This window comes from Alternaria incomplexa (genome assembly GCF_024043165.1).
Source record: "Alternaria incomplexa strain BMP 0042 chromosome Unknown scaffold_2, whole genome shotgun sequence".
NCBI classification, from domain to species: Eukaryota; Fungi; Ascomycota; class Dothideomycetes; order Pleosporales; family Pleosporaceae; genus Alternaria; species Alternaria incomplexa.
The window spans coordinates 1,947,845-1,975,763 of record NW_026249851.1 but is presented as its reverse complement, the minus strand read 5'-3'; the positions used below and the strand labels follow the sequence as shown (position 1 = coordinate 1,975,763).

At 52.5% G+C, this 27,919-nt stretch overlaps 8 protein-coding genes across 8 annotated transcripts; 3 read left to right on the top strand and 5 right to left on the bottom strand.

The window, feature by feature from the left end:
* Window positions 1-282: 282 nt before the first annotated feature.
* Window positions 283-1,539, top strand: J4E90_002168 (uncharacterized protein; the record flags this gene model as incomplete). Its single annotated transcript, XM_051431749.1, has 1 exon — window positions 283-1,539. The coding sequence occupies one exon, from the start codon at window positions 283-285 to the stop codon at window positions 1,537-1,539; it is 1,257 nt and encodes a 418-aa protein (XP_051294883.1).
* Window positions 1,540-2,030: 491 nt separating this feature from the next.
* J4E90_002167 (uncharacterized protein) lies at window positions 2,031-2,816 on the bottom strand (the record flags this gene model as incomplete). The annotated part of the gene is made up of 3 exons (XM_051431748.1): window positions 2,031-2,452; window positions 2,504-2,678; window positions 2,727-2,816. The coding sequence occupies 3 exons, from the start codon at window positions 2,814-2,816 to the stop codon at window positions 2,031-2,033; spliced, it is 687 nt and encodes a 228-aa protein (XP_051294882.1).
* A 582-nt stretch (window positions 2,817-3,398) lies between these two features.
* Window positions 3,399-4,929, bottom strand: J4E90_002166 (uncharacterized protein; the record flags this gene model as incomplete). The annotated part of the gene is made up of 4 exons (XM_051431747.1): window positions 3,399-3,557; window positions 3,605-4,055; window positions 4,109-4,489; window positions 4,541-4,929. 4 exons carry the CDS (start codon window positions 4,927-4,929, stop codon window positions 3,399-3,401), a joined length of 1,380 nt encoding a protein of 459 aa, XP_051294881.1.
* Window positions 4,930-6,912: 1,983 nt separating this feature from the next.
* J4E90_002165 (uncharacterized protein) lies at window positions 6,913-8,130 on the top strand (the record flags this gene model as incomplete). Its single annotated transcript, XM_051431746.1, has 3 exons — window positions 6,913-7,173; window positions 7,222-7,607; window positions 7,665-8,130. 3 exons carry the CDS (start codon window positions 6,913-6,915, stop codon window positions 8,128-8,130), a joined length of 1,113 nt encoding a protein of 370 aa, XP_051294880.1.
* A 26-nt stretch (window positions 8,131-8,156) lies between these two features.
* Window positions 8,157-9,403, bottom strand: J4E90_002164 (uncharacterized protein; the record flags this gene model as incomplete). Its single annotated transcript, XM_051431745.1, has 2 exons — window positions 8,157-9,186; window positions 9,396-9,403. 2 exons carry the CDS (start codon window positions 9,401-9,403, stop codon window positions 8,157-8,159), a joined length of 1,038 nt encoding a protein of 345 aa, XP_051294879.1.
* A 219-nt stretch (window positions 9,404-9,622) lies between these two features.
* J4E90_002163 (uncharacterized protein) lies at window positions 9,623-10,176 on the bottom strand (the record flags this gene model as incomplete). The annotated part of the gene is made up of 2 exons (XM_051431744.1): window positions 9,623-10,036; window positions 10,084-10,176. 2 exons carry the CDS (start codon window positions 10,174-10,176, stop codon window positions 9,623-9,625), a joined length of 507 nt encoding a protein of 168 aa, XP_051294878.1.
* A 4,591-nt stretch (window positions 10,177-14,767) lies between these two features.
* Window positions 14,768-16,486, bottom strand: J4E90_002162 (uncharacterized protein; the record flags this gene model as incomplete). Its single annotated transcript, XM_051431743.1, has 1 exon — window positions 14,768-16,486. One exon carries the CDS (start codon window positions 16,484-16,486, stop codon window positions 14,768-14,770), a length of 1,719 nt encoding a protein of 572 aa, XP_051294877.1.
* Window positions 16,487-20,321: 3,835 nt separating this feature from the next.
* CGA1 (Glucoamylase 1 precursor (Glucan 1,4-alpha-glucosidase) (1,4-alpha-D-glucan glucohydrolase)) lies at window positions 20,322-21,528 on the top strand (the record flags this gene model as incomplete). The annotated part of the gene is made up of 4 exons (XM_051431742.1): window positions 20,322-20,439; window positions 20,488-20,830; window positions 20,879-21,435; window positions 21,485-21,528. 4 exons carry the CDS (start codon window positions 20,322-20,324, stop codon window positions 21,526-21,528), a joined length of 1,062 nt encoding a protein of 353 aa, XP_051294876.1.
* Between the last annotated feature and the right edge of the window lie 6,391 nt (window positions 21,529-27,919).

Below are 27,919 nucleotides of genomic sequence, written 5' to 3'. Positions count from 1 at the left end.
CATACACAATCACATACTGCAAGCACGCAATGCTTCGTCCTGTGAAGAACCCACGATGCATTGGTGGCTATAAGTAGCCGCCCCAGCACTTACACTTACTCTTCATTAGACCTCACAGACAACGCATACACACACTACCATTTACAGCATCATTCGACTATATCGACAACAAACTTGATCAACATTCCAGCTCCACGAGACACGACTACGCTCAACGGCCGCAATTGTATCCCTGTCCTTACACAATTGGAAACCCAAGCCTCTCTTACATAAGTATACATCATGAGCGGATTACCAGGCAAGGGCAGGGGCTCTGGAGGAGACGATAGGGAGGAGAACAAGAGGCGTGGGGCACAAGATAAGAATAAGGCACTAGCAAAACCTCGGCCGAAGCGGACCGTAGAGCAGAAAGCAGCCATCAACCAAAAAAGGCGACAACAGAGATCAGACAACGCTGAACAGGCGAAACATAACCTAGAACTGGGGGCTGACCTGCGTAAGGAAAAGGACGAGAGAAATGCCAAGGAACGCATTTACTATGCGCAGAAGAGGATAGTCGATCAAGAAGGGGCGAAACATGACCCAGATCTGAAGGCTAAGCTGCGTGAGAAAGCGAACCACCATGCTGCCTATCAGAGAAATTACAAAGAGCAGAGGGTGGTTAAGGAGACGGCGCTATCTTCTGGGAGGCCGGAGACTCCAGCAAGTATAACGTGGGAGAAGCCAGAAACCCTACTATCATATGGCTCACCACAGCCCAAACTTCTGAACTCGAAGAAAATGGACATACAGTTTGAAGAATACGACCCACAAAACCCTGAAGGAAGTAACCTAAAAGTGCCTCAGGTCACAAAACCTCGCACAGAGAAACCTCGCACAGAGAAACCTCGCGAACCTCTGAACTCAAAGAGAATGGACATGCAGTTTGAAGAATACAACCCACAAAACCCTAAAGAAAGTAACCTAAAAGTGCCTCAGGTCACGAAACCTCGCCCACAGAAATCTCGCCCACAGAACCCGAAAAGAAGTGACACAAAAGTGCCTCGAGTCCTGGAACCTCGCCCGCCGCTGTCCTCAACTTATGGATATGACGATCCGCAGACTGGTTATGCCATGCAGCCGCCCACAAATGTCGGGCGCGGCGAACAACGGCCATCGTTTGCCGCTGTTAACACGGAAAACGAACAATTTTTGGCGTCCCTCGATACGAGAGAGGATCAGACACGTACTGGGTGGAGACCAAGACCTGCGCCTGTCAATCTACCCTCTCTTGATCAGCGTAGAGAGAATACCGGTCGGCGATCGAGACCCACAGGTTCGGACCCGAATCCAGCTGTCACCCTTTCTATGGGGAATCTATCGATGACCACACGCCCCTCAACGACTGTTTCGCACAGAATGTCGCGTAACAGTCCACCAGATAACTCTGATGATCGTGCAACGCGGAGACCGCCAAACTTCAGGCAAAGGTATACCGATGAGCAAACCAGACAGAATATGAGTATGAACAAGTTTCTTGATGGTCAAGGAGGATCTTGATAGAGAATGGGTGGAGTATATTGGCCCTGAATATTGCGAGTTTTTTATTGTCCATATGTCGGATTGACAGGGTGGTTGCATTTCATGGTTACAGAGCTGGCTCTAAACTTCAAAGATCGAGGAGATGGGCTGAGGTACATGTTACATTGTTTTCTTAATTGACACTTACGGTGTGTTTTACTGCTAATTCATTGGGCTCGAGGGGTGGGGTGGAGCCCCTCTATCATGTATGTTACGGTATGGCAATTATAGCGTTGTTGGGTCTGAAAAGGCATTAAGTACAGTCATTAATTAAGAACATTAGTTCCTTTACACAAGTTTGATTCTGATCATTGATGATATACTTGGAAAGCGTGTGATCTTATCATCGAAACCATCTCTGGCTCATACGTGCTAACACCCGTTCCGCATCTTACCAAACCCCCACCCATGCATCGCTAACGCCTCAAGAATGCCTGATCCACATCACCTTCCCCTCCAACACTGCTCGTCTAATGACCAACACCTCCCTTAGCCCACGTCGCATCAGCATTCTCATGAATCTTCGGCACCTCAATATACTCCCTCACCTCCTTCTTCCTCTGATAATCGCTATCGAACCGCTGATCCCTCTCCTTCAACCTCTTCTCGAAATCCGGCATCTGATCCGCGGCCGTATAACTCGTCATCAGCTGTGGGGGTCCAAGCGGCAACTTGTCACCACGGTCAGTCTGCCAGAGATGGTAGATCTTGCCGTACAGCTCGACAACTTCTTCCATCTCTTTGTTCTCGGCTACTTCCCATGCGGCTTCTGGTACGCCGGTTGGACGCGGCATGATTAGCATTCCGGACTTTACTTCGAAGACGTGGGAGTGCCAGAGTTTTTGCTCTTCGGCGTCGAGGGTTGAGTAGAGTTTGGGTGAGATCATGTACTCTGAGATTGTATTAGTATGCAGTCTTGCGATTGAGGACGCAGGATGCTTACCAATGCCGATGATCCGCGCGCCTTTCTCGGGCGAGTCGTAGAGGATGCATTGGCGTACTTCATCGTTCAGGTGCGCGCAGTAGTGGTTTGCTTCGACTGCATCGCGCTTGGGATCGTGAGCGTATGCGTGGAAGGCGTTGAGGTGCGCGCATATCCTCTTGACTGGCGCGAAGTTCTGTACAATTGGTTAGCGTAGTCACTACACGAGCTGAATTATGCTTACCTGAGTCATACCAGCACCAGTTTCAAGTGTGTTGTTGTATGCACTCTCAGGCTCACCAGCCGTCTTGTTGTTCACGGGAAGCGAGTCCATGTTGTGTTGGGTTCTGGGTGATGTCGTTTCTAAGTGCTGATTGATGGTGCTACTGGTAAGGCCTTGGAGATATGAACTCTGTCCTTGCTTTTAATCTCAGTTATTTGTCGAAGTCGCCGACGATAATCGCCGTTTGGGAACAGTTATCGGCGTCTCAAATGGCGAAGATTTGAGAATGCACATGGGACCATGAACAGAGGTTGACGTCATGATGACTTTTGATTGGGTAAAACACCGGACCCTGCACCCCGAGATCTCTTCTTGGGGAAGCAAAAGCCGACCGACGAAGACACTGCATCTTCAACTAGGTCACTGTCGGCGTCTTCTCTAACATAATCCTCTTGTTGATTTTGGCAACCATAGGGAGGCCTGGAATTTCTTTGGAGCAACACAACACTAAAAGCTGCTAAAAGCGGTCTTTAAGGGTCTAACCGCGCACAACATGTAAAGCTCAGTACACTGCATACAACTTCTGAATGTACATTTCGGCTGCGGCGATGACTAAGCGTCTCCGATATCGTCTATATTCTAGACTGCGACGGTCTTGCATACGTAACCGCAATACTGACTGTCTCTGAGCGACTAAGGTGTAGTCGACCCTCTTCGCTTGAACCTGCACTCAACACCAGTCTGGACGTTGAAAGAAGCATTGTGTGTCTTCCACGGCTTGTCATGTGCCATCTCAAAGTCGAACCGATGCAGTACCTCGGTAGTTATCTTGTAAATCTGTGTCAAAGCGAGCTGTCTATTGTCAGTACTTCTCTAGTATGTGATCACGGAGAACTCACGGGTCTGCCAACGCATGTGCGTGTCCCAGCACCCCAACCTAGGATTGTCTTGTCCATCGCCCGCGTACGATCTTCACTCTGCAGCCATCGCTCGGGAACGAATTCTAGCGCATCTTTTCCAAATACGTCTTTGTCGTGCGAAACGATTGAAGGGTTCATTCCAACTGTGTAGCCTGCTGGGATGTATTTCCCACACAGAGTGATTCCTTCGCTTGGAGCATATCGAGGCATCGATACCGAGAATGGAGAGAATAATCTCAGGGCTTCCTTTACAGTCGCTACGAGGTATGGAAGAGAAGATACCTGACTGTACTGTACTGGTGATGAGAGGGTACCGTTCTCAAAGGCCGCATCGACTTCTGCGCGCGCCTTTTCCAGTTTCTCGGGGTTCTTCATCAAGAAGTAGAAAACGGAGCGCATTGCGATGGACGTGCTATCAGCTCCAGCCATGCTAATAACAGTCAACATGATACTCCACGGTAGCTGTTCTTTCAGTACACATACATTGCAACCCACATGTCCGATGTGATCTCTCTGTGCGAGTAGTTGACCTTCTCTCCCTTTTCTTGCACAATCGCCAGAAGCTGAGAAAGTAAGTCGGGTCGCTTTCCCGTCACTTCAAGGGTTCTCTCGGTAGCCGTCTTCGTCTCTATAATCGCAGTCTTCTTGATATCCTCCACAGCCAGGACAGCCTTCAGTAAGCTCGGGATGCACACAGCGACCAAAAGTAAAAACGGTCGTACGTAGTACGGAGTGACTGTCAGAAGGGTAAGAAATGGCATTGCAAGATGGACCGAGTGGATGTAGTTGTTGTAATCGATACTGTCCTTGAGAAAACCAAAGGCTTGACCGAAGAAGGCGACTCCGACGCTGTCAAACGAGTACCTTATTCACAAGTTAGACTGTGAAATCGGTGAAAGCTAATTTGTAACTCACATCTCGAGCCAAAGACCAAAGTCAAATACTTCGTTGCTATCGGCGAAGCTACCCAACCGTTCAAGAAAGAGTTCCAAGGTCGCATCCAGATTCGGTTCGTTTTTCAGTATGCTGGAAAGGGAATAGACACCTCCAACAATCCTTCGATACGCTGCGTGCGCTTTCTCGTTGGTCTGCGTGAACAAATCCGGTTGGCTGTTTAGTCCTGATGGTCGCCATGGATTGTACCAATCAGTCTTTTGTAGGGCCTTTTGAACCGGGTAGATGTGTGGAATGGCTGTGGTATCGGTCGTCACTACCTCATCGGGTGCGATCCGAATGATGGGGCCATACTTCTGGTGAAGAACGCGCTCGACAATCTCAATGTCGCCTTTGTGATGGTGCCACATGAGCCATGTTCGTGAAACCGATGCCCAGAATGGTCCTGGAACCTTGGCTAGTGGATGGAGGGTTCGAGTATAGACGGTCCAGATGACATAGTATGCGACGAAAGATGCAGGAAGGTAGACCAAGAGGACGGATCGAAGGTGCGCACCCAGAAAAACATCAGAGAGAAGCGTCATGTCGCATATCCTGACGTTAAAGAACGGAAGTACTACAAAAACGATCGTGGAGGGGGCAGACGGGATTATCTTCCATCGTCACTCATCGCTAACTGCAGCACTCTGCAGCCAACCCTTTCAGGCCCCCGATAGCGAATTGCGACTCGAACAGGCCGTCCCAGCATACTGAAAGGAGAGACGATGCCGAAATGCGGGTCTCTCTACTGTGGGCACGCTGCAAGTGCCGGGGCGTACCGCAGACCCTCGCGTTCTGGCCATGGTGTGCGCTTTGCACGAGTCGCCAAAAGCAAACTGGTGATGTTCTCAGCTTCGCCAGCTGAACAAAAGTCGCTAAGGAAACCCGCGAACTATTCGTTGTTCAATCTGATGTGTCCAGACTGTCCAGTATCGCTTTTTCTCATTGCCATGTGGCGGGGAGTCGGAAGGATGCTGCCGCGCTCGGAATGGCCGAATGGGGGTTGCTTTTGCAAGGGGGTCCACGGCAGCACCCTAATCGCAACACCCTGTTCATAGCAGGCCCAGCCGCCGTCCCGTGTCGCCTATCCCGCCTGCCGCCTCCAGAGTTTTGCATGACTTGTGACTTCTTCAACTTTGCTGTCGCCTGTCGACGCAGCTTACTCGTGTGTCTGTTCACAGTCTCCTCACGCTGCCACGAAGCGAAGCGAAGCCAGCCCTCCACACACCTACCGTCCCCCAATGCCGCCTCAATTACGCCAGAGATGCATAATCACGATGCATGAGACTATAGTCTACAAACGCGCAAGCCTAAGAGCCGCTTCTTAGCTTGCAACAACGTCTAGACTATCAATTTGACGTTGTGTGGATATCTGGACTTCCGCGGGGAGCCAATAGGATCTGAAACCGCGATGATGGATGCACAACCCTGAACGCCTCTCCATCTTTTTTCCCAGAGCACCAGGAATACTATGGTCGTGAGGGCAACGCCGTGTAGTAGGCATTCGGGCCTTTGTACACTGGCGTAGCCACGCGTTCTAAGAATTGATCGGATTACTCACTACGCGGCTTACTACATCTTCACAAAACAACTTCCGCATCGATATGTACTTCGGCGAGGACTCAATTCAGCTAGGTTTCTGATCCCATTAACCGTTTCGGTAGTCTCCGGATGCCGAGCCGCCTGGGACGGCACGTCTGTCATGCAGCCTGCTCGGTAGAGTTCGCCTCGGATCCTACGCAGGTCAAGCAGAAACAAATTCTCCTGAATATCAACTGGGATATCGAATACTGGGATGCTGGTAAGGATGTACGGAAACGTGCTGATGATACCCAGGATTCGGGATGGCATTCGGCCATGGCTGCCTTTCTTCTGCTTTTTCACCACCATCGTATATTATATGTATCAATGACCATTGAACGAAGATCGACAAATCGTCATATTTGTGGCTCACCTTCTTGGTTCTCTTACACTACTCAACATGAGGTGGAACGAGGTGCTCGTCATAGGGCTCACAACATTGAGTAGTTTTGTCCATACAGCTCTAGCACAAGATGGCTTGAACATGCTACCGCCATGCGCAGTAAGTCCTGGTTCCTCGTTTACTTCTATGAGAGTATATCACTGACAGTACTAGGCAAATTGCTTCCAGAATGCTGTCACTGCCCAGAGGACATGCGCACCCACTGATGTACAATGTATCTGTGACAGTGAGTCCATAAACGCGGCCATCCAGACCTGTGTGGGTGGCGCATGTTCAGTCAAAGAGTCTCTCAGTAAGATTTACCACCAGACTTCACATCAACCGCGCTGACTTGATGCGAACAACAGCTGCTGTCAATGTCACTTCCACCATGTGCGAGAGGCCTGTTCGCGACCGATCCAACGTCATATTCTTGACGGGTATCACAGCGGGCTCCGTTGCTCTCGCCGCCGTCACCGTCCGCACGTGGTCCGCAATCAGCCAAAACTCGTTCGGGCTAGATGATGTCTTTGCGATAGCAGCCGAAGCAGCGTGTCTCCCCGTAACGGTGATACAATGTTACACACCAAAGCTCGGTTTCGGGAAAGATACTTGGGTAGTTCCCCATAGCGATATCTACAAGGTTTTGAGGGTAAGCAGGCGATGCTCAATGTGTGGATGGCTACTGACTGCTTTATAGCTGACCTACGGCTCCCAAATATCCTACTTCCTCTGCTGCGGACTCACCAAGCTCGCGTTCCTATTCTTCTTCCTTCGCATATTTCCCTCGGAGACGACCCGGAAATGGATCTGGGTGTTTATCGTCATATCAGTGCTCTGGACCATCGCATTCGCATTCACGATGACGTTTGCGTGTAGGCCCATCTCTGCAGTATGGACTTCATGGGATGGCACGAGCACACCAGATTACTGTATAAACCAGAATCTGTTCTACCTGGTAGCAGCGGCGTTCAACATCGGCCTGGACGTCGCAATAGTACTGATACCGATTCCAAATCTGATGACGCTGAAGCTCAGTTCGCGTAAAAAGGTCTTCCTCAGCGCGATCTTTGGCGTCGGTGGCATGTAAGTCATTTTACCCACTCGACACGATGTCATTGCATACTAACAAATATCCTTTAGCACCATCATAGTTTCCTGCATCCGCCTCAGCGCCGTCGCCAAATACGCCACCTCAACGAATCCCATGTACGACAACCTCATGTCCGGCGTATACTCCATCCTCGAGATCAACGTTGGCATAATATGCGTATCCATGCCAGCCTTCCGAAGATTCCTCGCTCAGCTGGTACCCAAGTGCTTTGGCACGACGCAAAACAATTCGGATCCAAACGAAGACGACGACACGCCCAATCGGCCATCGAAGAAGAGGGGCAAGCCAAGCAGAAGCATGCTGGATGCAAGCTTGTTCAACACAACGATGGCGAGGACGGTAGACGACACACTAGAAGGTATTGGAAAGGCGGATGACGAAGTGCACCTCGTTGAACTGCGAAGAAGTGGATCAAAAACTTCGACGCAGAATATGGATGGAAGTATGCGAGGGCACGACGAGGAGAAGATGCCTCCTAGCTACCACGCTTCATGATATTACGAATTTTGCTGTTACAAAGCTTACGACGTCTTCCTGAAAACCATCCCAAACCAAACCTTGGTGCCGACCCACTTCCAACCCCTCTCTCCCACAGCACTACCCTCAACATCCTCCTTCCTCATCTCCCGCTCGTTCACACTCACTACGTTAAGCCCTGCAGCCTTTGCTGCCGCAGCAGTCTCCTCCACAGTATAAACATAACTACTTCCCCTGACCTTAACACCGTCTGCGTTAACGAAACCAGCTTGACTGACGCGTCCCATGTCCGCGTGCATGTTTGTGACCAACGCCGTGCCACCAGGTAAGAGCAATGCAGCCAGTGTGGCGAAGTAATCCTTCAACGGGATGTGCTCTAGGACTAGAGTGGAAGTAACGGCATGGATGGGTCGCAGGTTTGACACCGCAGGTAGCGGAGAGACTGATGGGTTGTCGACAGTAGGAAAGCAGTCGCAGCACTCTAGTCTTGACCGCACCCCTTGCTGATCATTCTCCTTCAACAACGGCGACAGCTTCTTCGCAGCGACATCCAACATGCCCTGCGAAAAGTCAAGACCAGTGACTTCCACGCTCTTCCCGTTCCAATCGTATCGCACAAGCTTCTCCGTGTTACGTCCGGTACCACATCCTAGATCCAGCACACGGAGCTCCTGTTCTGTCGCACTGCTGCTCTTGACTTGAGATAAGAAGTCTGGGAGGAGGGTCTGAAGTTCTAGATCGTCAATCGCTTGCAGCATGTTGCCATCGGTGTCGTAGATGGCAGCCCATTGGTCGTAGGCGGCTTGGGTTGGGATATGTTGGACTGGAGTTGAAGGTTTCTGTGGAGCCGTAGTCGGTTGTAGGTTTTGCGTACGTTTTGACGTTTGTTGGCCGTCCACGGTCGAGTCCGATTCAGTGGTCGAGAAGGAGGTATTGGCAGCTGCGTTGACGTCGACGAGGGACGTGTCGAAGGTCATGTCAATGGATGTTGGCTGTGTCATGTTGATGATGGTGCTCTCGAAGGCGGAATGAAAGATTGGTTGCTGATTGTAGATGGCAGTAGGTTGGCTGGGCCTAGAAACAGATGACGAACAGTTACTGCAGATCTGAAGTGGGGTAAAGTTCCTGCGGATTGATGCTTTTCCTGCTCGGTGCCTGGCGAAGTCTTATATGCCAGCCTGCTTCAGCCAATGACTCTTTTGCACGCCCTCTCCACGCCCAGCATGCATCCAGCATTGCCCAATTAGGCGATATGTCGTGCATCCCTCCGTAGCGTGAGTCACATCTGCATCTGCTGGGTTCTGGCTCGCGCTAAATTGCCCCCAGCGTCCGCCACGTCCGAACTTCACACAACATGCGTTCGGTCCTTCCAAGCTGGCATGAACAGATCTGATGAGAGGTAGACTTCGCGTAGGCGTGTAGTCGCTGTTTCGTGATGTTCATGGCTGAACTTTGAGGAGAGATTCGTGTAGCGTTCACTCCATTACTGCTCCCGGTTATCATCCTATACTCAAGACCCATCTTCAAAGTATCTAGCAAGAATCCGGTCTCGATGCGTGACCAGGCGTGTGCGCGTCGTTAGCGCGTCGCGCAAACGCGTGTCCACCCAACCCTTGCCCAGTTGCTCATCCAATAGCAGATGTGTATACGCAAAGACACTAGCATCGAACAAGCCCGGTCTTTGCGCGCCGAAGAACCAGTCGTCCTTACCCAGCAGCGTCTCTAGTGTTACGAATGCCTCGTCTGCCTGGTTGTAGAGCGTCTCGTCGTTGATAATGCTCGAGAACTTGAGCAGTTCGGTTTCGGCGGCGAGACGTAGTTCGCGGGATATCGTGAGGCGCACGAAGGGATTGCGAGAGCTTGGGAGGATGTAGAGGGGTTCGGCGATAGTGGTGGAATTGGGAGAGAGGTAGACAGTGTAGAGCTGGGATATGTTAGCTATGAGCCAAGTCGTCCTGGCGATGAACGTACCCAAGCTCTCCGTATCCGATGGTCTAGCAGACTCAGGTATGCTTCGTAGCGCAGATCTCCAGGCTCTTCTATCGCCTTCTCACTGTTGTTCATGGCCCATCGTTGCAGTTTGTTCGAGGGAACAGGCTGTGTTCGCTTGTAAGGATCTGGCGAGGACGGTATTACAAAGGGTAGCGAGCCGCTGGGAGAGGCATGGTTGTTTGCCGAGGCGACTTTGAAGGGGATTTTGGAAAACTTAAGGTACGCCTGCGACAATGTGAGCTTGGTGGTGGGGTATGGGCACCTATCGACGTGGACTGACCTGCCACTTCAAACACGCTGGGTTATGCGATGGTGCGCCTCGAATTGCTCCTCCATCTGTAGTGAATACATAGAGTACATGGGCGTCGTGATGTTGTGGTGCGCGTTGCGGGAAATCGTTGACGGGGTACGTGATGAGTGGGAATTGGTCGAACAGCTGCTTTATTGGAGTCGGGACGGAGAATAGGCTGCGCGACGATGGCTGTCTTCTAATACTTCTAGCGGAAGCGTTGTCATCGTCGGGTCGAGACATCATGGTTATGCGTGGTGATGTTGGCGATGATGTCGCAAAAAGTTGATGATGCGGCGGCCTCGGAGCAGAGCCCGCCGACGTCGTTACAGCTACAACCCCACCCAACCCACGCGAGACCCTCCTTGACACCTCTAACCAAATGTCTCCAGATACTCTTCAGTGCTCAAACAATCCTAGCAGCAATATCACCGTAATAGAATCAAAAGTACCAAAGCTTGTTAAGATTGCCGATGATCCACAACGACATTCGATGTTGACGCTTGTATTTATTAATATAGTTAGAACGCTGGATTGGAGAGGGTAATTATAGGTCAACTCGAGACTCGATTTGGGTTCACCCTATCCACACTCACAGGCAGCTTTGTGTTCACATAGGTGCAAGATCGTTGGTCAAAGGGGGAATCAAATTCTATACATTCGGGTTATGACTTTCCCTTCTCCTCCATGAAGCGGGCTGCCGCTTCTTATATATCATCACTCATTAAAAGCCAGAGACGATGCTCCAAAACCTTAAATACTTCCAGAAAGCAGATCCTACGCTACGCAAACGCTTAGATAAGCTGCTGGAACGCACGGTCGAGAGGAGATCGGAGAGGCTTGACCTCCTTGTAGAAGTCAATGGTAGCCTTAGCACGCTTGGCAATGCCCTCGGGGGTGAACTCGAACTTGGCGTAGACCTCCTTGTATGGTCCGGAGGCACCGAAGCGGTTGAGACCGAATTGCTCGTGCGAGTACTTCTCCCAGCCCATGGTGGACATGACCTCAACACTGAGCGATGGGATACCGCCGGGGATGACCGACATCTTGTAATCCTTGTCTTGCGCGTCGAAGACCTCGAAGCAAGGCAGGGAAGCAACACGAGCGGTGATACCCTGGTCCTTGAGGGTCTTGACGGCCTCCAAGCAGAGAGATACCTCGGAACCAGTGGAAACGAGGGTGATCTGGGCGTCCTTGTCCTCAAGAGCGACGTAACCACCCTTGATGGCCTTCTCGAGAGTTGAGCCCTCAAGCTGAGGCAGGTTCTGACGGGTGAGGGCGAGGATGGATGGGGTGCCCTTGGAGGTAAGTGCCATGTAGTAAGCAGCAGAGCACTCGTTTCCGTCGGCCGGGCGCCAGACCATCATGTTGGGCAGAGCGCGGAAGTGGGCGAGAGTCTCGATAGGCTGGTGGGTGGGGCCGTCCTCACCAAGACCAATGGAGTCGTGGGTAGCGACGTAGATAACGCGCTGGTGTGAGAGAGAGGACAGACGGACGGCACCGGCGGCGTATGAAACGAAGTTCAGGAAAGTACCACCGGCAGGGATGATGGTGCCGTATGCGGACATACCGTTCATGATGGCGGCCATGGCGTGCTCGCGGACACCATATCTCAGGTATCGGCCAGACCACTCACCAATGCCGAGCTCAGGGGGCTGGAAGTCGACGGCCTTCTTCCATCGGGTGTTGTTGGAGCCAGTCAGATCGGCGGAACCGGACAGAAGCTCAGGGACGACATCGTGGATCGCCTCGAGGACGCTCTCAGAGAGCTTTCTTGAGGCAATAGCGGCGTCGGTGGGCTTGTATGTGGGGAGGGCCTTCTGCCAGCCTTCGGGGAGGTCGCCGGTCAGACGGCGAGAGAGATCGGCGTGAAGCTCCTTGTGCTCCTCGCCGTATTTCTGGAAGAGCTTGTTCCACTCCTCCTCAGCAGCAGCACCCTCGGCGGCGTGCTTGTGGTACATGTCGTAGACCTCTTGGGGAACAGCGAACATCTTCTCGGGGTCGAAACCGAACTTCTCCTTGACCTGCTTGCAGTCGTCGGCCTTGAGGGGGTTTCCGTGGACACCGCCGGTACCCTGGAGCTTGGATCCGAAACCGATGGTGGTGGTGAGCTTGATCATTGAAGGCTTGTCGGTGACCTTCTTGGCCTCAGCGATGGCCTTCTCAATGCCCTCGAGGTCGGAGTCACCGTCCTCGACGTGCAGTACGTGCCATCCGTAGGACTCGAATCGCTTCATGACATCCTCAGTGAAGGCGCACTTGGTGTCACCGTCTGTATGACGTCAGTCCCCGTTTTTCCTTTCGAACTCTCTGCCAAACTTACCAATGGAGATGTGGTTGTCATCGTAGATGGCAATGAGGTTTCCGAGCTTCAAGTGACCGGCAGTGGAGGCAGCCTCGCTGGCAATACCCTCCATAGCGCAACCATCACCGAAGAACATGTAGACGTGGTTGTTGATCAGCTCGTAGCCGGGCTTGTTGAAGACGGCGGCGGTGTGCTTCTCAGCAATGGCGAGACCGACGGCATTGGCGAAACCCTGACCAAGAGGGCCAGTGGTGACCTCGATACCGGGGGTGTCGTGGGACTCGGGGTGACCGGGTGTGATGCTGTCGACTTGCTGCAGCGGAATTAGTTTTGACAGGCAGTAGAATTATCTTGAATACGTACACGGAAGTTCTTCAGGTCGTCAATGCTGACGTTGTAGCCGAAGAGGTGGATCAGCGCATACTGGAGCATGCATCCGTGACCGTTGCTAGGCACTCAGTCAGCTTTTCCATCTGGTAAAACATGGGATGTTGCAGCCCCAATGCAAGCACTGGGTCTGCGCGGAGATGATCCTGGTGCAAAAGCCACAACTGGATCTCCGACAGCGGCTGACATCAAGAAAGCAATGCTCTCTTATCTGCCGTTGCCGCGGAGATCCACAACTTCTCATCCAGACCACCCCAGAATCATTGCGCGATTCCAAGCCTGCCATGACTGCCGTTGTATGTGTTGAAAAGTACAGAAAAGTACGTACGAGAGGACGAAGCGGTCGCGGTTGACCCATTTGGGGTTCTTGGGGTTGAAAGTCATGAACTTGTTCCACACAACGTGGGCCACCGGGGCCATACCCATGGGGGCACCCGGGTGGCCGGAGTTTGCCTGGAATGTGGCATCGACCTATATAAAAACACCAAAAGTCAGCCATTGAATCTCTCAAACGACCCTTAACAGCCTCCAACAAGCTGCTGCCACTTTTGTTGAGAGCAGGACTGCTAGCGGGGTAGCTATTGATAATGGTGGGGCGGCCTCCAAAACAACAGAGGGATGTAACGTACCGCTAGGGTGCGGATGGTGTTGATAGCGAGCTCATCGGTCTTTCCGTACGGCATGATGGGCAGATCTGTCGATGGGGAAAAGATTGAAAGAAGAGAAGTTGTCGCAGACGTGCTGGTGTTTAGGTTTTGTAGTTATAGTGGGGTGGCTAGCCGTCATGCCTGCCTCACTCATAACGCCAGAGTGGACGTATTAGTGGGGTCTCTCAAAGCCCGATTACATCAACCAGTCGCCGCACTTTCTGCCACAACATGCCACATCCCACCTGCTGCTTGTTTTGTTTTTAGTAAGCCTGCGCCGTGTGCTGACATGGTTTGCCGTGTCTCGTCCCGCCGGTCAATGGCGCGTTGCTGCAGCTGCAAGTGACTGTCCATTACTAACCTCTTGCCCTGGCCAGCCTCTGTTCCCTCTGCATCCGCCATGCGCCGAGAACGACCGCACTGGCGGACCACAGTGCCCCGATAGCGCAGGGAACGCCTCTCTCAGACTCTTGCTCCAACTTGTTGCGCCATGCAGAAAACTCACGATGCGACAGAATTCTTCCGGGCGGCTATCGCGACACCCGGGATCGGCGCCGCGGCCGAAACAGAACTGCGTAGATGAGGCTCAATCGTGAAAGCCCCAATACACATGTCTCGACTAGAGCCGGACATTTAACCTGTTTATTCTCCGGTTGCGCTGAGAGACTGCGACGACATGAGACTAGGCTGCTAGGGCAGTTGGGTAAATAGCGTGCCCGCCGTGCTATATACCGCTGGCTGGCTAATCACCCTTTCAACACCATGGAGTCCCTGTACCAAGGCCGCTCAACCAGGCTGTTGGATTGACGGGTCAACCATGCGAAAGGTATCAAGTGTATTGTTACAATTTCAACATACGTAAACGAATAAATGAGCGCTGTGGGTATCTATCTCGTACTATACAAACATGTAAAGGAAATGACAGTCTTGTCGTCTTCCATCCCCTCCTCCATTTCCGCCATCGTCATTCATTAAGAAAATCTATACACAAGAAAAGGTTATGTAGTCAAGAATCGAACTTCACCTCACAGTTCCTCATCTCCACCCGACCTCCAGGAATAGGTCCTCGCCCTTTTTCCTCGGCGTGAGTCGGGGTACCCATGCAGGACTCTTCAATCCGTCCCGATCGAAGTCGACGTTTACATCTCGGCCGATGTTCAACTCGGACATCTCGTCTCTCTTCCTCCTCACATTCAACGGCCGCACGACGTCTTCCTCGTACATGACTGGGCTTCTACCCCAAGCGCCACTCTGCACGCGACTCTTACGGTCGATACCCGTCTTTGAAGCAGGTGTCGTGCTCCACGACTCTGTGCTGTTGCTGCGCATGTGTGACCGAGCCCTGCGCGGAGGACTAGTCACACGCGGCGGGGATGTAAACGGGTCTCGGTGAGGGCTCTCTAGTCTAGGCCGGGACTCGAGTAGTAGTGGCGGAAGAGCATTGTTGCGTTTCTGAAGAAGTGCTGACGCGTCTGGGGCCCTACGTGGACTTCTGAAGTTCTGCTGCTGTGGCGAACTCTTTGGGCTACGCGGTACCAGCTGATTCGAAGACCGAGGCACCTTTGGGTACCGCAGCTTGGAGATTGGCGACTCAGCGACAGGTGATAGCTGCTGTTTATTGCTGGCACTGTCATCCGACAGTTGCTTGTCTTCGTCCTCATCTTCAGGTGTGGAGTCGTTGGCATTTGTCGTCTCAAAAGATGTCTGGCTGTTCAGGGAATCGCGTAGGTTGGTTGAAGTTCGCGATGTAGTACGCGACAGTGTGCTACCGTGCGATTTCTTGGACTTGATCTGCACAGTCTTCGGTGACTCTTTTGGGCGGACGATGCGCGCTGGACTGGCCTTGGGTGTCTGGTCACGGCTCTGGCCACTGGAGAAATAATAGTCGATGATGTCTCCAGATGTGCTTGCGTCGCGCGAGCTGGCAGTCGTGGCTTTTGATTCGTACGAAGTGGCTGTAGATGTCATCTGGAAAGGTGGTGCCAAGCGCGGGCGTGTTGCAGGCTGCGCTTGAGGTGGTAGTGGTGCACCATGAGAGCGTGTCGCTGCCGCAGCAATCTGCTTCGGCTGGGGCCTCTCGTGACGAACAGGAATATTAAGAAACAACTCGGATCCACGTCCTACTGAACGCTGGTTGACGGCGAAGTTTGGTGCTCGTCTAGAGGGCTGTAGAGCGCGGATCGGAGGAATGGGTACTGGAGGCGTGGGCAACAGCATCGAGGATCTCCGGTGTGGTGAGGTCTCATCTTCTTCGAAGACAGTCTCCTGAGTCATCGTACTGACAGGCCGAAAGGCTGTGCTGGTATGCGATTGTGTCGCGAGAGGTGCCTTTTGATGCGTTGTGCCGACTTTTGGCGCCTTCTGAGGTACCACGGGCTTGCCGTCCAGCTCGGCACTGATGGCCAGACCTATCTGATCCAGTGGCAACGAGGAATTTGACGAACTGTTGGAAGTTCCCACCCCGAGTCGTTGCGCTGGACGTGCTGGGCCTTGCTTGCTGCCCCTGCGAAAAGCTCGCGGAGGCGCCAAGGGGAACTGCTTCGGTAGTTCAGTACCGTGTCCTACTTGGACATAGTGCGAGAATCTTGTCGAAAGCTGCTTCCCTCGCTGAGTCTCTCCCTTTTCGTCTCCATCAAAGATCACCCGTCGCTCCTTTCGTCTGCGCAAGCACACACTGAGCGCCATCAGTCCAATCGCCATAACAAAAGCTGCTACTGCAGCTACTGAAAGTCCAGCAATCTGTGCAGGTGTCATTCTGGGAGGATTGTTTGAAGCCGTAGTTGCTGCGACAGGCGAAGACGTTGCCGACGAAGTAGCAGACGGGAGTGAAGGAACAGTATCGGCAAAAGCGGTCTGGGTAGAGCTGCTTTGAATTCGTGAAGAGGATGTGATGATGGGTGTGCTCGTTGTGGTTGGTAGACTGAGAGTCGGCGACATGGTGCGAGTTGCGCTCGTCACGACGTACGTGAGAACACTCTTGGTCGGCATGACCGCATCCTTTTGCCCCAGACAAATCCCGTATGTTGAACTGAGTGATGCCTGGGCATCTTCCATGGGGCACGATAGGTAGATGCAGCCGAGAGCCACTTCGCCAAGTGACTCTCCAGCATTACTATAACGAGAACAGAGGCATTGAAGACTCTCTTGACCAGAACATGCTACGGGAAATCTTTCGTCCAGCGAAGACCGTAAACATGATTGTGCGCATTGGGGTACATTCTGTTGAAGCGCCTGCGGAAGGGAGTTTGGTGTGGAAGCGACAGTGGGAGCTGCCTGCATCGGCGAAGCTAGTATTATAAAGACTGATGAGATCCATAGCCTTTTGAAGTGGCTCATAAGCATAGTTGTACAGTATCTGTACCAGTGTTAGCTACATCTTCAAGGATAGACGTATGACCATAGTTTACTCACTAAGAGATCTAGACATGAGGGAAGATGCGGAGAAGCGCTGAACCTGCAGCGGAATGAACAAGGAAATTGAAGGAGAGAAACTCAAGGAAATTCGTAACGCGTCCACCGTCTCATGAAGTTTTGTTGATGTATACAAAAGCCATTAAGTGGGGGATGGTAGGCTGACAATATGTATTGGCATCGTTGCCAGCCGCCATGTCAGAGCCCTGCGTGAGCAACCGCTGAGGCGCCACGATAGCGGCTTCTCGAGGTCATTGACACCCATGGTAAGCGCTCGCAGAATTGAGAGAGGCTGATTGACTGGAGAGTCGTCGCTTCGAAGATGTGGTGGTGCAAAGATGCTATTCTAGGCGCTCGCGTCGTGCGCTAAGCGCTGGGGTTCGGTCTAGTCTACCACGTCAGCCAGTCGTTGCACGGCGCCTGTATAAACTTCGAGCAGAACACAAAAGCGAGCCTTGGCCTACGTGCATTACGTGGGACGAAAACACGCTGCAGCCCAGCGTTAGCGACTACCCGAGAACCGCGTCATTGGTGTTCGTTCGCGTTGGTGACGCGAAACTCGACTGACGAGGTCATGGACTATTCTGGGCCGTCATCTGGCTGTGCGCGTCTGTTTAGCATTACCGTCTGTCTTCGTGACAACGGCTGCGACATTTGGTGCTACCTCTCGAGAGAACCATATCCGTCCCAGTTTCTAATTGAAGACTGGAGTAACGCGCAAAGGATGACAATTTCAGTCTTAGCGCAAATCGCACACTGATCAAACCGATACCATGGCAATTCAGCAATTACAAAGGCGATCGACGACAGCTCGTCAGCTACCCGTTGTCACTGCAGTATGCATGACTTGTAACGGCGCCCAGAGGCCGAGATAACAGAGCTTCAAGTAGAGAAATATGGATGTTCTCCGGCACCCACCCAAATCGGTTACCAGATGGCTAAATGCGCAGGAACGTCGTCGCTATGTGGAGACGTCACCACCAAAGCGGGTATCTTGGTCTGCATGTTGCGTAGGCATGTGGAGCTCACGGAGAGAAGAGGTGGAATACAGCCATACTCCGTCATGGGACGCAGATCTTGACGATAACAGGAGATGAAGTTATCGAACAGGAGGACGCGAATATAACCACGATATGGTATCTGCAAAGGCGTAGAACTGTAAGGTTCGGCATTAGACAAGCTGGGGGAATGCTCGTGCTTCGAGCCATGAACGAGGTGTAAACGTAGTCACCTGTTCGCGTGGCCAGAGCTGTCCCCCTATTCAGCGGCATTCACGGGCGGTCATTGCTCCCACGTGTCGTTCGTGGGTCCTCCCGTCAGTCTGACTCAGGACTGTGCGCAAGAGTTGAGACAGAGGTTGAGACTGCTGATGCATCATCCCAGGAGAAGGGTACTGGACCAGCACAACGCTGGTAAGAAGTATAGTATTCAGACAGAGTGTCTTCGGCACGGCTAAGCCCCGGCTGCCAGTCAGATTAGTGATTTATAGTTTCGTCAAGGACGGGACGAAGATGGCAGTCGCATGACCGCGACACGTTCATGTTCATAAGTGCTGAGTACCCCAGAAGAGCATAAATCCAGCATCCACCCAGACCTGAGGCGACATGACGAGCAGGCAGCCGAGTGCAACGGCAGAAAGGCGAGGCGAGGATACTTGGGAAAATCCACAAATCTGATTGCGCAATGATTGGCCGAAGCGCGCGAGTCGGGGAGATGAAGCGATGCGACGGACGTTTGGCGAATGTTCGTGTGTTGCGGGGCTAGCCGCAAGCGGACTAGAGTCAATAGCCCCCCAGTCAGTGCTTGGCCGAGGAGCGACTCGAGTGGCTGGCAGAAGCGTGATACCAAACCTTTCAGCGCACCACCACGGGCTGCTGATGGAGGTAGAACAGCAGCAGATAGAGCGATGCAGTGCGAGGCCGGGACCTTGCCTGCAGATGCAAGACAGGACGGGTGAGAAGGAGAGGCCAAACGCGACGGCGTTTCAAGGCACCGTGCCTGGATGCTTTGCCGGCTCCAAGCGTCAAGGCCCTCTTCTTTCGATGGGTCCAAAATTTCCATAAACCTTCTAGAAGCGCAGCTAGTCAGACTCAGGCGGGACGGGATTTACGGGAGTCGCATCTGGCGGTGTTGTCGACAGCGCTTCCATGTCAAACAGCGTAGTGCAACAGAGGCTGCGGAGGCGACACCAGGGCCTGCAGCAAGAGCGGGCGAGCTGCAGCGAATAGAGCTGCTGTGCCCGGCGGCCAATGGCGAAGGCCAACTTACGGTGAGCGAACAGGCGAACAGGTGCCAGACGGGCGGACGAACAGGCGGGCACGTCGATGGGTGTGGTGTTGGGTCGGCAGTGGGTGGGCTCAGACAGGCCTTCACGTCAAGAGCGAAGATGGCGAACCAGCCAGGGGGAATCGGCAAAAGATGTTAGTGATGCTAGCACCTAGTCGTTGCAAGATGGGCATCGGAGGGTTTGGTGGTAGAGTGGCCCGGGAGCAGCTGCAGGCTAGCTAGGCCTGGCGATGCTTCCTTTCGCGGGCAAGCGCCTCTCCTTTCGCGGCCTTCATCAGCCTTCTTCATACTCGCCTCTTGTTCTTTGCTTCTCCCAAACGTCAATCCACGGCTGTACTTCGTCGCAATCGCTGCAGTCCCAGTCCCGGCCCTTTTCTGCGCCTCTTGTTTCTTGCTGCGACACGTCGGCGAGCGCGCAGCCAACGTTGCTTCCCCCAGCCGATCCACCCCCGAGCCGACCGTGCAGCAACCCTGAGACCTCGGAGCGAAGCGAGCCTCGTCGTCTCTCATACGCCAGCCATCCCTTCACCTTCGTCCTCCACCCTCATCCCTTCCACATCCGACCGCTGCCCACCGCGCCCTCCATTGGGGGTCGTCTTGTAATACCAGGTGAGCCTCCCTTTGCTTCTCGACGCCCCGTCGCGCCTGCCGCTGCCTGAGCTCTGGGACCCAAGCGCCACCGTCGAGCGCGAGCGAGCAAACATCGGCATCGCCTGCCCTCGCCTCGCCCACGGCTAAAGTCGCCAACCCTTTGCACTCGCACGACGCCGACGCTGTCTGCCATTGAGCTCCTATTGACTCTGCCTTCCAGATTTCCGCATTGGCCGGCCTCGACGGAACATCACCCACCCTACCCTAATAATCACCCCGGACACCGTCCCCTACCGCCATCATGGGTTGCGGAATGAGCACAGAGGAGAAGGAGGGCAAGCAGAGGAACGAGGAGATTGAGAACCAGCTCAAGCGCGACAAGATGATGCAGCGCAACGAGATCAAGATGCTGCTCCTCGGTCAGTATTGCGACGCCCGTCACGTCGCCAGCCTCTAACAGCGCGCAGGAGCCGGAGAGTCCGGAAAGTCGACCATCCTCAAGCAGATGAAGCTCATCCACGAGGGCGGATACTCACGCGACGAGCGCGAGTCGTTCAAGGAGATCATCTTCAGCAACACCGTCCAGTCGATGCGCGTCATCCTCGAGGCCATGGAGTCGCTCGAGCTGCCGCTCGACGACCAGCGCGCCGAATACCACGTCCAGACCATCTTCATGCAGCCGGCACAGATTGAGGGCGACAGCCTGCCCCCGGAGGTTGGAAACGCCATCTCAGTCCTGTGGAAGGACGCCGGTGTCCAACAGTGCTTCCAGCGCTCGCGCGAGTACCAGCTCAACGACTCTGCTAAATAGTGAGCATGCTCCGTGCAATGAATGCTCAACACCGCTAACTGCTGCAGCTACTTCGACTCCATCGACCGTATCGCTGCGCCCGACTACATTCCCAACGACCAGGACGTGCTCCGATGGCGTGTCAAGACGACTGGTATCACCGAAACTACCTTCATCATCGGCGATCTTACTTACCGCATGTTCGATGTGGGTGGTCAACGATCTGAGCGTAAGAAGTGGATACACTGCTTCGAGAACGTCACCACCATCCTCTTTCTCGTCGCCATCTCCGAATACGACCAGCTGCTGTTCGAGGACGAGACCGTCAACCGTATGCAAGAAGCCCTCACATTGTTCGACTCCATCTGCAACTCGCGGTGGTTCGTCAAGACATCCATCATCCTGTTCCTCAACAAGATCGATCGCTTCAAGGAGAAGCTGCCCGTCAGCCCCATGAAGAACTATTTCCCCGACTACGAGGGCGGCCCAGACTACGCTGCTGCGTGTGACTACATCCTGAACCGCTTCGTTTCGCTCAACCAACACGAGACAAAGCAAATTTACACGCATTTCACATGTGCCACAGACACTATGCAGATCCGCTTCGTCATGGCTGCAGTAAACGGTACGACTGCCCAACATCACTATGCTTGTATCACGCTGACATGTTATAGACATTATTATCCAGGAGAACCTGCGGTTGTGCGGTTTGATATAAGTGCAATGGCGGCGGGATAAACGAACATCTTCCAACTGATCTCGAATCACGGGTTGCATGCCTCATGTCCTCCACAGGCGTTTGTGGACATTGCTTTGCATGTTTGCGCTTCTTTTGTCGAGAAGTGGTTTTGCTCAGGCCCGGGTCGCTACCTCTTTGATACCCTGCGGGCGGGCTGAAGAGACCATGGAACACACCACCAGCGAAGCGTCTTTTCATCTTCTTATTTCTTTTAACGTTTTCTTGGGCCCAACGAGGGATTGGGAATTGGAACGTGTCCTTTGATATAAAGAATCTTCCAACGGCGTGCGAAGCGTGTGTACAGCGGCTGCCAAAAGAAGCTTTTTTCCTAATACTACCTGTTCTTCCAAGTCTATTTTCACCGCAGCATGCACTTTTTTGGCCTTCGTATGTATACAGCATGTGTGAGATATGTAGTGAAATGATGAATTACTTTTAACCTTCCAATCATCTCCCCTCGTCAGGTCATATTACAAATCGTCTCGTTCCAGTCGCAACGACTTAAGCCATGCCAATCAATTCGGTCCCAACCAACAAGTCAATGCTCGCACACCTTGCATAATCGGACCCCAGAGTGCGGGAGCAACCTTGTCTCCGGAAGAAAGAAACAAAGGGACAATTTCGCGGAACAATTACGGGAACAAAGCAAGGGAACCAGCATCGTGCACACCCACACAAACATGGACAACTTTCTGGCAAACCCGACACTCTGGTTTCCCCCCTTCTCCATAGCAAGTCAGTATTCGGGCCGGCCAAGACGAACTGGTTCGGCTGCTGTTGCCCTTGGAATACGGGCACAGATCGATCTACGATGTGACGCGATGCGATACGATGTGATGTGATACGCTCATCACGGCTATTTCTTGGAAACCAACACTATTGTCACGATGGTGATAGTGGACATGCGCGGTCAGTCTCACAATGAGCAAGGGTCACGGCGCTCTTCCAGTGCTTTTGTTGGTTCGCTACCTGATGTTTGGGTTCGGAATTTACATGACGCATCTTCTAGCTTGTGGATTCCGATTCAGGACCCGTGAGCATGGTAAATGTGATGTTGTTTGTGCGGGCTGATTATCAAGGTGAAAGTGCCTAAGGGAATGCGGTTAGCGCGGGTGTGGCGCCATTCCAGAGGGTTGGTCGTGACTTCCCTTCTCCACCACATCATCAATTCGACATCGACCCCTCAATGATTCGCGATGCTCACTGCATATAAGTATTGTATCGAAATCACCTCAGCGTTCATATCTGCTCCATACACCGAAATCTCGGATCGATGCGATACTGGCAGCTAGCGACTGGCGGTGCTTAGTCAATGTTTGGCTGAAAGCTGCATACACGTCGCCGTCTAGGGAAGCTGCTTTCAGCTGTGGGGTATACCTGCATATGCTATTGCCTAGTTGCAAAGTCGTAAGGCGGTGAGTGTTGTCTCGGCCGCGAATCTGCGTCAGTCAATGCGGGCACGCATACATACACAGTGTTTGTCTCGGCACTCGCATTAGACTCCAATGACTCCGCGTAGACGCTTCTGAGTTGGCATTTTACCCGCCTTACTGTCTGGACATCTGGCATCTTCTTGCATGCGGGTAGCAGATGGGGTTCCGTCACGCAGCTACGTAGTTGGGACTGTGGGCGGGTAACGGTGGCCGCATTGATGTTGTTTGCTGCGGAAACGGTGGTCGTCCTGCATTACCGTCTACACCGGAGATGAGATGGCCAGCCTCTTGAGGAACAGGTATTTACATAGCCTCTTTCCCACTCAAGTCTTCATCACGTCTACTTTCCTATGTCTAGCACCTTGCTTTGTACATCTCCCTCTCTTTGAATCATGTACTTTCCATCTGATTAAGAACATATACGTTTCCTTTTATTCTTTTCCGGTTCTATTCCGGCTCGTCCGTCTTCATAGTATGCTTTGTCTGCTGGCCAGAGGACTCGTACTCTGATCTTGACACATATTGTTCGCCCAGATCAGCCTTTCGTGCTCACTATTACTGGGTATCGAAAACCTCTTATATACGCACCCGGACCGTTACACTCCATTCACTTATATCCCACCTCCTTTGTTCTTATATAGCGCACCTCGCTTGGTGCAAAGAGCTACCACGGGAGTTGGAACATGACCCTTCCATTCGTTGCTGCTTCTATCGCACCTGGCCCTTGACGACGACCCACTACCCCTTCAGACGCTGATAATCCGCCGGTATATGGAGCTCCAGGTACCGATAAGATTGGAATAGACTTTGGGCCTGAATCTCTTGGTGAAGAGGCTTGTGTCTGATCCTGATGATGGTTATGACACCTACCGAGTCTGTCCCGCCAGATGTGCGGGTTTTCCACCAATTCTATGATTCGCATAAAGTCGGAGAGACGAAAAAGATGGACGAGCGCCTTTGGACGGAAGAGAGGGTAATACTATTCCGCGCCGAACTAGCCGTTGCTGTCGTAAAGCATTACGTCGACGTCTCGATCCTAGCCTTCCACTCTCCAGGTCTTGGACCTTCGACAGATTCCATAGCGATGGCACCTTACGCGGATCTATCTCAGAGGCAGGTTTGTCGCCTATTGCGCTCAGTTCCTTGCCATCCGCGGCTCTATCGACTGCGCCACTCCTATCGCCTTACCCAACCTCATTGTCTAGGGCTCCTACAGACATGCTCAGTCCAGAACTCTCACAACTTCGAAAGCGTCAATACGACTTTATATATTCGCTTCTCCTGAACCCGTCCGACGCATTTTGCGCCCTTTGATAAATATATATATATATATAGCGCATTCTCAACTCCAAGCACAGTATGCTGCTACCGTTGCCAATGTCTGCGCAATAGGCTCGTCAGCTCACTCGAATGATTGTCCTTCGACACCACGCCCGTGGAGCCTGAGAACTAGCAGGCCGGGCGTGGATCAAACATCTCGTGCGCCCATGAGCACCCATACCTTCTGCACTACTGCTGTCGGGACCTTCGTCATCCATCCCAGGCTGCCACAGGCCAATCCACACAACAGTAGGGGTATGGGAATAATCTGAGAAAGAGGCAGGAGCCCACTGTCATGGAAAATCGGCTCCTTCGCATCGCGACACTCGACTGCTGCTCTTTTGGAAGTTTTGTATAAAGTCTGGATCATCCCAGCAAGCGTTCAACGCACGGATTGGTCGATGTACCCTGCGGTATGTAATCTGCCAAACTAGCCGATACGTCATATGCTAACAACCGCAAGGTCATCCTATCTGCGTTCCCTGGATCCGCACAGCTTCACCTTGAAGTAACTCTTTCGTAACAATATATACACGACCCTATTTGCCGGACTTGTTTTTGCGACTGTATATTCGACACCCAAATCTGGAACCGTCGATAACGAGAACGAAGATAGCAACGAGTACTTGCTTGAGCAGTCCTCTCGTTCAGGATTTCCTCGCCTCGACATATCTCTAAATCATTCACGTATGTGAGAGGCCATTCTACGGGAGGAACCTGCCGCTCCCGGCGCAGCTACCCAGAGCTCTGCTTTCGCCAACCTGAGTTGGTGGCTAAACGAAAAGAGTGGGTTAGGCAATCCTGCCCCCGACGACACGACGCCACGCCAGGTCTCTGGGGACGAAGTGAGGAGGGCATTACACCAAGCTCAAGGCGGGAAAGTAAGACATGACGATGTCAAGCAGAGCGCTACTCCAACATCATCCCGATCCCAGATTTATGCCGAGACGAGGATCGAGAGTCTATATATACTGGGTACGAAGCAGACCGCTTCGGTGTACCCCTACTAATGTTCCCTACGAGCGACGCTGCGATTTGCTAGCTATCAACAACTACGCAGCCGAAGACGCTGAAGACAATGCCATCGCCCAGGAACAAGAAACTAGACGCATACATGAGGACGAGCTTCCCCTATGCTCTTATGTGATATTCCTTCGTTTGAGGAAGGTCGGCGATGCTGCACCTGTTACCATGTCGCATTCCTCGTGCAGAACCGCGACCAATCAGCCTATCGCATCCTCTGGCCTTATTCTCAACGAGCCTTACCACTCTTTTCTTTACGAGATAAGAAGGTCAGAAAGACGTATGCAGAGGCCAGCGCCACCTCTTTAGAGAACAGCAACACCCAATACCGAGCCTTGAGACTAGATGGCGCCTCTCTCAAAGCAACCCCAACCATATATATATCTGCATGTGTAGGCTGACCAGCTTCAATCCAATGTATGTACGGTTATCACCTGGAGGCCGTAGTAGCCACCACTATATATACATACTCAACGGATACCCAGTCATCTTGTCGTTGTTATGCCAGGCCTGGAGTTGCATCACTCTAAGAAAGTGCCACGATGTACTTCTATGGAGGCAAGCTCCTTTTGGCCGGCGGACCCCTCTGCCTTTCGGGCTGTGCCACAGCAAAGCGCAGTACAAGGGCTGCCGCCGAGGCTGCGCGAAAACGCTTTACCGACTGTGTACGAGACAACGACGAGATGACGGATTTGAATCTCACGTATATAACTCCCTGCCCAAAGGAAACTGTCTTGGAGAGAATGCCGGGCAAAGCGCTAGTAAATTGTCTGGGGAGAGCTACGCATTATCAGCATTTCTAGGAGTCTCATCGAGAGCCAGTGTCATTAAGTGAGCTGATGGCATTGCTTGCTTTCGTTGCCACTCTCAATGCATACGTGCCTTTCAGCGGTGATTTGAGGGGGCGGGTTATCGACATCCGCGTGGATGACATCGCCGGCTACATCCCAGCGAATGGAATTGACGCCTCATAGAAGTGCGTTTCTGCGTATGCCACGAATCCTTCGAGCTGACAATATACGCGTCATTGTCAAGCTCATTACTGGAGTTCAACACGCTCAAATACACTCACTCTTCGAATCGAGTAGGACATTCGCCAGGACTTTGCGTATCGCCAGAGATCGCCTATATATCGATGTCGCCCTTTCCTCGGAAGAAAGCCAAGAAAGTATATATAAATGAAAGAAGATCAGACCCATAGTTCCGGCATGGCTCTTTGAGACATGTTATTCCGCAAGGTACCGACAAACCCTACCAGAATGTTCGTCCATCCCTAAGTCCTGGAATCGCATTTAACAACAACGTCAATGCCCTGGACGACAAGCGCACGGATTACCTTGTCTCCAATCGTGCATGCAGAGAGAATAGCCGATTCGATATAGAACATGTGTACTGGTCGCGCAACGAAGGAAGTGGTACACCTTTGCAGCAAAGCCCTCCTAAGCCGGGGATAGTCCATAGGGTCAAGCCCGATTCATCTCCAGACGACCCGAAAGACAGCGTCAGTAACATCTCGCCAATCGCCCTCGTGCCACTGCAAAATTGCGACGAGACCGGCACTCGTGCCACGAGCAGCGGGAGTGGGATGAGACGAGACAGCACGGGATGCGAGAACGGCCTGCTACCTGGAGTACCTGAACGAGGCTGCAGCAGCTATATACGGATGACGAGAACGATCCAGGAGAGTCTACAACGGAGACCATGGCATTATGATCCCAGCGCCCTCGACACCACTATCGCAAAAGCGCTATCGACTTTCATACGTCCGACCTCATGAACGGTTGAGAGGAGCCCAACCCCCAAATCCACCTTCTCCATCACTGGCGACAACGAATACCCTGACAGAGCTCAGGAGATGGAATAACTGAAAACCCAAGGCCCAAGTCGTACGTGTTTTGATCGTAGTCGGCAAGAGGTTCACGCTACATAAGTACACAGATAATTAGAAGAGAGAAACAAACAGAATAGAATAAGATCCGGAAGGCTCGATGTGCAAGATATTCCAGAGATTTTTAGTAATCAGTCTAGTTTACGAACGTCGGATAGAGTTGTGGACATGTACTCAATCGACGGCGTGGAATGCAAGGAAGAGTGTCAGTTTTCTAGACGACGATGAAATCAACATCGATTGTTACCACAAGGAATCTTGCTCTTGACCGATTGTTTGAGTCTGCAATGGTGTCCCTTGATTATTGATGAGACGATGCAATTAGTAAATCCCACCACAGCCACAGCCACAGCCACGTCATCAGCCACGGCTAGCGGAACGGATGGGCGGACCAAGAATGTGGAGAGGTGGTATGACGTCGCGTGCGGATCGCGACTGCCGGTACAGTATCCAACAAAAGCCCCACCAACGAGGTCGTTTACCCGTAGTCGTTGTGCGTCTTGGAGTTTGGTACAACGTATCTGACGGCATGCAAGGCGCCCAAGGCGCGCGTTGAATTGACGGCAGCCAGAAACTTGACGAATCGGGCCAAGCGACGGGCGTGGTACAAGTAACAGATTCGAGCACAAGCTCCCGGCTGACGACGTAGGCAGTATAATTTGTGGTGCCATGTAGTACATCGAAGATGAGATGCTACAATACCCAG